This window comes from Carassius carassius, chromosome 43 (genome assembly GCF_963082965.1).
Source record: "Carassius carassius chromosome 43, fCarCar2.1, whole genome shotgun sequence".
Classification (NCBI taxonomy): Eukaryota; Metazoa; Chordata; class Actinopteri; order Cypriniformes; family Cyprinidae; genus Carassius; species Carassius carassius.
In genome coordinates this window covers 4129894-4142471 of record NC_081797.1, presented here as the reverse complement: position 1 = coordinate 4142471, position 12578 = coordinate 4129894, and the positions used below count along the sequence as shown (strand labels likewise).

General features: G+C 37.3%; 1 protein-coding gene across 1 annotated transcript; it reads left to right on the top strand.

Moving 5' to 3' along the window:
• The first annotated feature begins 749 nt into the window (after window positions 1-749).
• On the top strand, window positions 750-8327 carry drd4a (dopamine receptor D4a). Its single transcript, XM_059536580.1, has 4 exons — window positions 750-1493; window positions 3150-3262; window positions 6015-6580; window positions 7828-8327. Exons 1-4 carry the CDS (start codon window positions 1266-1268, stop codon window positions 8037-8039), a joined length of 1119 nt encoding a protein of 372 aa, XP_059392563.1. The 5' UTR covers window positions 750-1265; the 3' UTR covers window positions 8040-8327.
• Window positions 8328-12578: the final 4251 nt, after the last annotated feature.

The following is a 12578-nucleotide window of genomic DNA, read 5'->3' as shown; positions in this document are numbered from 1 at the left end:
CACACTATGTTGCAGCACAATCGATTGTACTGTTTATCCTCGCCACATCTAATGAAGCGGAAGTCTCACACATTCACAGAAAACAGCTTACTTATACGCATTAAAAAAATATGGTGGACTTTTTTTTGTAAAACCATATTAAGTTGATCTTATAAAAATATGTAGATTTTAATTTTAAATCTTGAGGGGAAAAAATTGCTGAAGAATAAAAACAATCATGAAAAGGTCAAGAGCCGCTAAAGTTAGTCACGCATTTTCCCGCTCGCGAGCAAAAATGGCTTTTAAGTAACCAAGCACTTTGCGACAAACTCACCTTATTTTATTCACTTTACTACTGTATTTATGACAGCTGGTGCTTAGCTATCTGTGCAATGAGCGACAATGAAAATGCGTATAAATAGTACAAATGCAAACAGAAAATCGTGCTATTGATACTCTCAAATTGACTTTGGGGTGGATATGCTACACACGTGTTTGACGTATAGGCCTTGTGTTTTTTTGCGTGTATATGATACGCAATTTGTTGGCGTGCATATTATACGCAATGGGTAGGATTAGGGTTGTGGGGAAGATGCCTATTTTATATATATATATATATATATATATATATATATATATATATATATACATACATTTTTTTGTCCACCGTGCGAATCGCCTATTAAATAAGAGATTTAATACTGCAGCATACGTTCAAATAACGCAGGGTTTAAACCTCCATCCTTCAGCCAGTCGTGGAGAATGTCACACCCACCGTCAGCAGCACGAGATTAGCTCTCCCGTGGATTATGAAACTAAAGCGTACAGATACACCCGGTGAAACGAAGACACGTCACTGGCTTTATACAGCCACATTCACTAACTTTAACAAGTGATGTTATTATAAACATAATCGTTTTCAATAACCCCAGGCTAATATAATGAAGCGTCCCAGATATTAACAGTCCCGCGTCGCTGTAAGCCGCTTTAAGACTGCGCGCAGGTGGATGGAAATAGAAGCGCTCGAGCTGAGATGAGATGCGGACCTGACAGAAAACTTTTGTATTAAACAGCGAAGAATGAACAGGGATGATTTTAGAGCCTACTGTGACCGTCTTTTCTCCTTTAAAGGCAGAAAATAACGGGACGCAGTTCCAAAGCGCTTCGGAGTTCAGCGGAACTTTCGGAGTTTTCAGAAACGCGCAAATAATGGCAAAGAAGAAACGGGTTTTATCGGTCAGTTTTATCAAGGGTTTCCCAGATGACAGGTTATTGTAGAGGCAGACATGCCAGCCAACCTCACCGTCTCCAGCCACACCACCAACTACAACTTCCCAGCGCTCATCTTCGGGATATTATTGATCATCATCATCATCTGCGGGAACGTGCTGGTGTGTCTGAGCGTGTACACGGAGAAAGCGCTCAAAACCACTACCAACTACTTCATAGTCAGCTTGGCTGTTGCTGATCTGTTGCTGGCTGTTCTGGTCTTACCACTGTTCGTGTATGCAGAGGTGAGTCAACGCACTTCATTTCCTAGATATTTCATTTCATATAGATTAATATGTAGGCTAATGTGTAGGCTACAATGCCTAAGGTGGCCAGAAAACTAACAGGTTTGTACCTACATTAAAACCCCACTAAGCTGGTTTACCTGCTGATCATCTTAAATGACGAGGTAAAACCTTCTTATTGGTGCCACTGTAAGTTTTGACCACTTTCATGCTGGTTTAGCTATTGTCTATTCTAAACCTAGTTTATTTCAAGTCTGCTATATGTAATAACGTGATTTCATTCAATATTGGCTCAAAAAAAAATTGCATGCAATATTTATGTAATATTAAAATATTTAAAATATGTAAATATTTAATTTTGAGTGCATGTATATAATAAATTATATATTTAATTAGTAACATATTTATTAATAGATTCATAAATATAAATTAATAAATTATATATTAGCCATTTACTTAAATATCTATCTATCTATCTATCTATCTATCTATCTATCTATCTATATATATATATATATATATATATATATATATATATATATATATAATTTTTCTGTGTTTGTTTATACACATACACTTATATACACATACAAAGCTATTAAAGCTAAAAAATGTTAATTTTTAACCTAACCTAAAAACATGTTTAAAACTTTTTTTTTGATTCAACATTATTTGACGTATAAATTAGGGTTAACGGTAATCCGTAACCTTTCATCTATTCACTTGATTTTAATTAAATTCTTAACCGTTCTAATGAACAGCTATATGACACTGTTCCATAACAGTGCAAAACAAACTTAGCATCAATACTCAATTGTTAGCCTTCAGCAAAACACTTTGCAGACATGCATTCATTTGGTCCCCTCCTGCCGAGACTGTCTGTCTCTGCCAGAGCTGGACGTCATAAACACACATCACACAATACGCATTGTCTGCCACCCCGGGATGTGGCCGTGAGGCTCCGAGACCAAAGAGGCCTCCAAAAAAACTAGCGATCGAACATTCAATTCAGCCATGGATTCGGGCCGTGCTGGTTACTGAGTCCCCTAGACTGGATACTGAGGGCCCCACACAGCAGGGACAAGTTCACCGGGAGTGAACCAAGCGGCTCATGGCAGTCTGGCTGGCTCTTCAAGCCAAGGACATGGAGGAAATATGCTCCAGTGAGTCAGCTGTAGCTTAATTACAATTTTACATGAGCCCCCTCACCACAATCTCATGGTTTCCACTTGTAGGGTGAAAGTGGCTCGTTGGCATGGGAGAGAGCCCATTACCAGAAAGCAATTAAGAATCTGTCCTCTTCTCCAGGCCAATAATTAAAATGCCATTAAATTCTCCTCTCTGCTGTTTTATCTCTTTTTTTTAGACCGCAGGATGCGTATCAGATACTAAATTACCATCAGCCCCGGAGCATGTGGTGTGCGTGTGTGTGTGTTTGGATGTTGTGACAATGCCAAGCTGATAATAGAGAAATTAAGGTTCCACAGTCGCTCCGCTGTGGCACTAAGAACACAAGGTTAGAGGAAGGTTAGAGAGGTCAGAGAGCCATGTGAATGGAGGGATTGGAGAAATGGTGAGGGTAAAAAGAGGCATGGATGATAGAAGCAATGAATGTGTGAAGAGTTAAAGACGGTGATGATTTTCTCTCCTTCTCAGTTCCAGGATGGGGTTTGGTCCCTCAATATGACCGTATGTGATGGACTGATGACCATGGATGTGATGCTATGCACTGCCTCTATATTTAACCTCTGCGCCATCAGCATAGACAGGTGGGTCTGACTGCAGGACACACAGTTATCATCATAAACAACAACAACAACATCAAAAATAAAGAAATAAAATGTGAAAAAATATGTAGAAAAAAAACATGAAGAAATTAAAAAAAAAAAAAAACACTTAACTAAAACAAAAGTAAATATTATTATTTTTTACATTTAATTTCAGTTAGCAATAAGCATAATTTGCTTTTATTTTTGTTTAACCCAGAAGTACTAAAATGCCTAAAACTAAAATAAATGTAAATAAGAACAGACATACTTAAACAATAATCATAATAATGAAACAAAATTATGAAAAATTAAAGGCCACGCTAAATAATTGATATATAATTTTTATTGATATAAAATCAATAAGAAATATCAATTACATTTTTTTGAATAGAACTGTAAAATAACGCCCATGTATTACAATTTTTGAAAGTTTTGTCATGGACTGCTTTCCACATTTTTTAATCAAAGTCATCAAAAGAAAAAAAATTAGTGTAAAACTTAAATAATAATAATAATAATAATAATAATAAAGGTCAATTTTAACCTCTTCAAATGCTACACAGTTTGTACAGATTCAGTTTGGACAAATTCTGCACGATTGAAAATGAATATCCATTTGCATGTAAATGTGATTCCCAACCAGTGTTATCACTGAGATACTATAATAGCTTTTGTGTAAATGTTTTAAATATATATATATTTTCCATTTTTATTTTAGTTAAATTTTAGTCATTTAGTTTAGCAGCTTAGTGTTAGCCATTATTATTGTTTCGAAATGTGTACATCTTTTGCTCATTTTTATTGTAGTTTTAGTAACGTAGTACATCACTACAGTTAAACTAAATAAAAATGTACTTTTATATTTTATCTTAATTATTAACTTAATCATTTATTTAATTATTTCAAATTATTAAAAGCATATATTTTCTCACACAAATAAGGAAAACTTATAATAGTTTTAGGTAAATATAATAACCCTGTTCCCATCCTTACACAAATTAGATTTTATGACAATAAACAGTAGCTTGCAGCTACTAAATCTAATCTAATAAAAATGTATAGTCATTATTAAAGAAAAACTCACTGTGGTAACCCAGAAACCACTTTATGTTGGGGTTAGAGTTATAGAAATGCTGTGTAAAACAGGCCTTTAAAGTCTGATGTTTGAACTCATGGGAATCGAGCCGTGGACTGATGAATCAAATTCATGCACTACACTTATTTTGCACAGCTAGTTTTGTACTTTGCAAGCTGTAAGGGTCACAGCAGGTTATCTTCCTAATTGTGGGTGTCTTTGAAGACACGATGAAATAGCATTTATAATAAAAGTGGCTTCCTGCTATGATTAAAAGAACAGAGAGAGACGGGTAGAGATAGAAACTGAGCAAATGTGTTCAGAATAACTAAATGGCATTAAGTTGCAGGCTTCACCTCGAAATTACAACTGATTCTTCATTGAGACCCTCCTCCGTTGTACCGCCATCGCTGGCCTGGCGAGTGCCTCCTGCCATTCTGTGTGGCTCAGCAGAAGGTGTTTTGAGAGATTAATGAGATATACGCTAAGAGATATACAGCACTCTGTGGAGATACAGCAGCGTGAAACTTGTTATGTGAGGAAAGGCTGCAAACGCATCGCTTGGCAGAACTCGCCACACAATCAGCATGAAAAAGCAATGTGTGGAGAGCAGATTTGTGGACCGCGGCTGTGTGTAACAGCTTCATGCATCAGGAGTAGTTTGAAACATGAGTGGTGAGATGCTGGGATGCCTCAGGGTTCACGCTCCTGTTTGCAATAATTAAGGCACATGGCTGTTTCTGTCACTGATTATTTTCAGCTTTAAGAACCAGTTAAATTCAAAGAGAACTCAACTCAACTCAAATTTATTTATAAAGCCTGTTTAAAACCACAAAATGCACCCAAGTGGCGTACATAGATACCATAAAACTCAGTCATTACAAACAGCAACAGCAAATCATCCAATTATTAAATAAAATCATATGCATGAATCTCAAATATATAGGTGTATCGCACAAATCACACTCTACATTTCCACCCTTATGGTAGAGAAATGAGCATTAAATTCACAGGCAACAGCTCTGGTGGACATTCCTGCAGTCAGCATGCCAATTGCACGCTCCCTCAAAACTTGCAACATCTGTGGCATTGTGCTGTGTGATAAAACTGCACATTTTAGCGTGGCCTTTTATTGTGTCCAGCCTTAGACACACCTGTGCAATAATCATGCTGTCTAATCAGCATCCTGATACACACCTGTGAGGTGGATGGATTATTTCGGTACAGTGGGAGTGCTCACTAACACAGATTTAGACAGATTTGCGAACAATATTTGAGAAAAATAGGCCTTTTCTGTACATAGCAAAAGTCTTAGATCTTTGAGTTCAATTTCTACTTCTCAATGTTTATTTTGGGGTAAAATATGACCTAGACATTTCACTGGTTATGTTAGATTTACCTTTACTTTAGCCTTCTGTAAACTGGAATCACATTATAAAACACACGCAAGTTGAATATGTGTGTTATTATCTGATTAGCAGTTGAAGGTTCAGCCGAGGATCAGGTCAACACTTAACTGGGTCACAACTCAATCAGCGAATCAGAGATTCGAGCAGTGGCTTAGCTAGCATATCACGATTAAAAAAAAAGTGTTCATCAGTGTCAAGAATAATTTCAATGTTGATTTAATAGCTTTGCATGGGCTGTCTTTGTAATACCTCTCATGGTTCCCTCCAGGTTCATCGCAGTCTCTATTCCTCTTAACTACAACCGCAAACACGTGGACCAGCGACAGATTGTCCTGCTTTCAGCCACATGGATCCTGGCCTTGGCTGTGGCTTCCCCCGTGATGTTCGGAATCAACAACGTCCCCAACCGGGACCACAGCGAATGCAAGCTGGAGGACAACAACTACGTGGTGTACTCCTCCGTCTGTTCATTTTTCGTGCCGTGTCCCATCATGCTCTTGCTGTACTGCGGGATGTTCCGGGGCCTGAGGAAATGGGAGGCGGCGAGGAAGGCCAAACTGAGGAGCAGCATGCAGGCCAGCAGAAAGCTTCAGGAGGCCGCCGCGTCCCTGCAGCCGCTGTCTGGCCTGCCACCCCCTCTGCCACCCGTGATCGAGAAAGACTTGAGTGACATTACCTTAGAAGAGCTGGAGCACGATAACTTCCCCGATCCTGACAGCCCGGGTCCCGTGTCCATGCTCCCACACCCCGGCGGGAGCCAGAACCGGCGAAGGAAGAGAGCGAAAATAAACGGGAGGGAGAGGAAAGCCATGAGGGTGCTTCCTGTTGTAGTAGGTAAGCTGAGAGGCTGTATAAAATAATTTATTAAAGTACAAGTATTCTGTCACAGCTCAGGGCCATATGGCTTTACTACCAAATGTGTTTAAACATTCAAATAATCTGACTTGATTACAGGAGCTTCTAGTGCAGAAGAAAGTACGGACATAATGCAGACACACATGGGAATAACACAGTAGAGATGGAATATAACATTAATACTGTATGTATAAGAAAAACAGACTAAATAATGCTCTCTATACAGATGTAGAAGTATAGAAAACAACTGTAATTGTGCAGATATGGTTTTAACAAATGTACAAATTTCAGATTCATGTTGTCAAGTTATGATAGACGATATAGTTATGAACTTTTAATCGCTCAGGCTGAATATAGCCTGTGAGAAAAAAAAAGACTTTTAATATTTAATATATGATCTACTGATTAAGGGAAGAAAAAAAGTTGTTAAGAAAGAAATGGAGGCCTCCAGCATCTGAAATATGCAATTTCACTTATAAATCTTCACCCAAAATCACCAGAATAAAATTGCAGAGGCACATTTACACCTCTGCCCTCTCTTATCTCTGTCAGAGGTGTTGTGTACTCAAAAACAAACAAAAAAAAAAAACTAAGAGATGAAAAAAAGTAGTCTCTCACTTCTAAACTGGGTTTAGAGGAGTGATTACAAATGCTCTTTCCACATGTGCTGAAACAAGGAACTCCTCTGGCCCTCATTGGCTAATCATTCCTCACTCATCCTCCAATCCGATTATGATGTAAGCCTCACTTTAGTCCAGCTGGCAGACTGGGGACAGCCGTCACATTAAGACATGCACTTATCCTCTTCACGGGTTCCTGGGAGATGCACCACCGATGTACTCCGTACAGTACTGACAGTACTTGTCAATCCTTTCACCTCTCGTCAACCTGAGTACAGATGAGAGTGGGGGGGGGGGGGGGTTTAAAGGTCAGGATTTCCACAATGCACATTGCTATTCACGTTCAAATCTCAGTCTCAGATCAAATGTAAAACATAATTGTTTGTAAAAAAAAAGAAAAGAAATATATATATGTATATTCTTCATTAGTTATCATCCTAGGCATGAACATGACTTTTTTTTGCTCATGTTTTTTTGGTCATTTGATTTTTATTTTTTGTGTCTAATAAGCCCTAATGCTTGTTTACATATGTTTATAACATGTTTATTATAGCACAATGCAGTTTTCTTGTCTGCCATTTTAAATGCTGGATTATGCATCTCCAGGTGTCTTCCTGTTCTGCTGGACACCATTCTTCGTAGTGCACACGATGAGGGCTCTCTGTGAAGACTGCTACATCCCCAGCAGCGTCAGCAGCATCGTGACCTGGTTAGGATACGTCAACAGTGCCCTCAACCCTATCATCTACACCGTCTTCAACACAGAGTTCAGGAAGTTCTTCCGGAAGTTCTTGCCGACTCTGCCCAACTGCTGCTAGCCTGAACATGCTCTTTGCTAACAGTTTATAAACAAAACTAGCCCAAAAGTATAAATGAACCAGACAAATAATGCTTACATGTAAATATAGCATGAAACAAATATGAAATGTATGGTTATAATAAGATGTTTGCTGCCCTTACGTTTTTATTTTATGGTTTAATTTCAAATGTTTATAAGCAAGCAGGATAAATTTGCTTAAATCTTTCATAAAATCATTCTTACATAAACTGTGGCATTTCATTAAATTAAAACAGCTTATTTTGGGATCATACTTATCGTGTGTGTACACCAAAAGCGAAGTGAATATTCACACTGTGTTAATTAATCTAGATTACCTTTGCGTTTTTCGGGTCACTTGTGTAAATAAAAAAATGTAAAAAAAAAATCACTCATGCTCTCCATTTTCAGTTACAATAAGTGTGTCAACAAGCTCTTCTTCAATGATTGGCTTGCGTGGCAATACGTCATGGAAATTTTTCCTGCTCAAATAAAAAAAATTCTACATACGCGAAGGACATGATTGCGCATATTCACTACATTCACGTACCCAATTTGTGTCATTTGCGCCGCCCAGCAAGAATTTGCATCTATTCAGATCTTTTCATTGACTTTGAATGTAATCTAATTGCACAATTGAACAAATTAGCTTTTGCTGAGCACACACCATTATAATGACAATGTTTACATAACAGAATTAATTTCTTTGTAAAAAAAATTCTTGAAAATTGTTAATCATTTTACATAAATTGTGGCGCTCTTCATAAATAATTTTCATGTAAATAGTTCAGAAAACTAGTGCTACATAAATTTTTACAATCATTAAATGCATGCATGTAATTGAAATGCATGTAAATCGTTCATACAAATCATTCTTACATGGACTGGACTACTACATTGTTTACATGCGAGAACAGTGAAGAAACATCAAGTAATGCAAAAATACATAGAGAATGCTGAAATTTTCAGAAAGATCTTGTTTCTGAGGTGTTGTTATCGAGTCTGACAGTTTATGCAAAAATGCCTTTATGAACAATTTCAAATATTTAATTCGGTTCGTGTTTCATAAACGAGGCGCAGGAGTGTCTGTGGAACGGTCTGCCATCTACAGTGACCTCCATTTGCCATTACTGTTCTCATGTGATACACGAAGAAGCTCGTCCTGCGGCCCATAAGACTACAAGTCAAAGACGCTCATTTTATATCTGACTCTCATCTGAGAAAATAAATGTTTTCCACAGGAAAGAACTACTTTGCGCTGATGTCCAAAAGAACTAAAAAGACCATGACTATGAGCATTACTAAAGAAGAATGTTGAAAAAAAAAGAACAAAATAACATTGTTTATTAATGCTGACGTGGACAACTTTTGAAACAATAACTGAAGCGAATCGGCAAACTACATGAATGAATATCCAATGTGGAGATCTAAACTGAATCAATGCAATCAAAATCGGTCAATCTGCAAAGAGAAACTAATTCAGGATGTTTTTGTACAATTCTGAAGAACTTTACTGTCAACTTGTTTGAATGCTGGGGTAAATAAATGTACAATAGGTTCGATTTTCGCTGGCAATTGTTTTCATGCCTTTCATGTTATTTGTACTCTTCAGGTCACGCAGTGTACAGTACATTAAAATCTGAGTAAACCCGGGTACACAATGTCTTTATACACAGGAAGTCAGTGGTTTGAGTTCTGCGAATATGGTATTAGAATGTTAAAGCAATATTTAGCATTTGTTTTCTTTGGATTTGAATTATTGATTTCACTGCTGAGCCCACTTTGTAAATAGTATGTTTGCTGCTTTTGATAAATTTAAGAAATATTTTTAAAATACAACTGAGAGTAGATCAGCTTAATGGGCCATCAATATATTCCCTATATATAACTTGAACGTTGTAGGACCCTTGCTGCATATGTAGTGTCAGAGAGCTCTCGGACTTCATCAAAATATCTTAATTTGTGTCCTGACATGAGGTTTGGAATGACATGAGGATGTGTAATTGATATAATTTTATGATTTAATTTTCATTTTTGGGTGAACTATCCCAATGATGGATTTGTTTTTTTACAAACTACTTCACAAGATGTTAAACGAGTATAAAGAAAGTGTTATGGACTGTGCTGTGGATTACTGTGATGTTTTTATCAGCTGTATGACTCTCATTCTGACGGCACCCATTCACTGCAGAGCATCCATTGGTGAGCAAGTGATGCAATGCTACATTTCTCCAAATCTGTTCCGATAAAGAACCAAACTCATCTACATATCGAATGGCTTAAGGGTGAGTATATCTTCAGCAAATTTTCATTATTGGGCAAACGATTTCTTTATTGAAGGTATGACCAAGAGAAAACAAGACAGTAAGCAATTACCTGGACATGCATTATAAAAGCAAACTATTCCATTACTATTAATTATTTACAGTCTCTCAGATTTGCATAATGTGATTTTTCTCCCACATGCTGATTTTGATAAAAATGTCATCATCCTCTCCAGTCATCTGTCTAATGTTTCCTCCCTCATTCTTTATGCGAAGTTGTTTCTTTTTTTACTTCAAAAACATTCAAGGTAATTTCCTTTAAAGCAAAGCTGAGAGTGATATCAAGGTCAAACGGAGATGGTGACATGATGTGTCCTTCAATGACGCAGGGGGGCGAATGTATTTCCTGATGCTTTTAAAGTGAGACATGTCGAAACCTCTTATGCTCAGAAAACCACAGCAGCAGAAGCATCCTGTCCAGGTTCATTCCACCCACTTTCTCCTCAATCAAAAAAGACGGAGACCGGAAACAACACCAGAGACAGCTAAAAAACATCGAGCCGTCTGAGAATGAGCAAAACATAGGCTTAAATGTAGCATATGGAGCTACAGAGAACCTCTAGATATGCTCTCAAAGCCCAGGAGGTCTCAGGCAAGCATTTACACATGTTTGTTCCTTATGTTTCTCAGTGGTAAAAATAAGTCACAAATGAGTCAGCAGTTGACGTACGGCAAGAGTATTGAGTTATATAATAAATATGAACGGCAGCTCAGATTATTTGATGGGAATTTGCCCATATTGTGCTCTTTGACTACTGTATTGGTAAAATGGAGCACAGTGTGCAACTCTAGAAAAGAAAAGTGAGATTACTTACTTTTTCTCAAGAGAAACGAGAAGCAGGAGAACACTGGTTTCCATATGATCTCCACTTAATAATATTGTTGTCTGTGTTACGAGAGATAATTTAAACATTAAAGAGACTGATCTGTAATTTTTTATCTAGAAATAACAAATCTCAAAAAAGCAACTTAAAAAAAAATCAATACTAGACTATCAGAAGTTATGATAAAGGGTAGCTAGATTTGGTTTTAAGTTTAAACAATATAAAAGGAAGCTTTCCTGTAGCTCAAACCGTGATCATGGGACTAACACCACCAAGGGTTTTGATTCCTAGAAAGCAAGAACTTATCGATGTGTCTCTTAATCTAATTTGCCTTAAATAAAATAAGCCATCCGCCATTTTTGTACTGGTCTGCGAACCTTTGAGTGTGTTGACTGTGTAAGTCTACAACAGCAAGTGATACGCTTGTACATCTTTGTATATTCATTGATTATCATGGTGAAAGACGTAAAATTGACCGTTCCAAGATGGTGAGTCAACTTATCCAGAGCCGTCGAATAGGGAATCTATACATATCTATGGTTCTGAGCAGTTCCCAGGGCATTGCTATGCAGTTTCTGTGTTGTTCTGGATTGTTGCTAAACCATTGCTATGCAGTTACTTGGGTTCGCAGTTGTTGTTTGTGTTGCTGTGCAGTTAATTGTTTTAAGTTTTTGCCTGTGTTGTTAGGATGTTACTAAGGTGTACTGAGTGGTTGTTTGTGTTTCTAGAGTGTTTTAGGTGATTGCTTACTGGCTTAGCTCAAAAGAGCCATGCCCACAATCCTCTGAGGTTCTTCAATTGATGCAAATCTCAAGTCTCAAAAATGCTTTCAAAATTACTGAAGGATTGTCTATGAAAAGGTTAAATTACCTGTTTTCTTGAAGGATGAATGGCCTTCCTCTCATAAGTTCCACTCCAGGGTCATCACAGCTTTCCAAAAATAAACTTTACACACCAGAATCACCTTTCAAGAAAAAAAGCAGCAGCATCTCCTCAGCCCTTATTACCATTACTTGCATGGAAATGTCAGAAGAAAAAGCTTAAATGTCAGAGCTCACCACTTTGACAGAGCCTCATGTTTCGAGAATAACCCCCGTTTTTTCGAGCTCTCCTGCTGAGGTGTATTATTTAAAGAGCTGATCACTTTGAATGAACATTGTGTTAACATTACTGGAAGAATATTCATAACTTTAGAGAACCTTGCCAGAACTTTAAACCCTTTTCAGACAATTCTCGAAAGCTGTCAGCTAAAATATTGTCCAAATCCTGTTTTTCCTGATGAAACCTCACCTGCCGTTTCAGTTGACATGAAAAAACAAATTCCATGTGAATACAGTAGGAATGTTTATGATTGCAATATTGTATTTTCACCTTCTTTCAAGAAATAAGGTA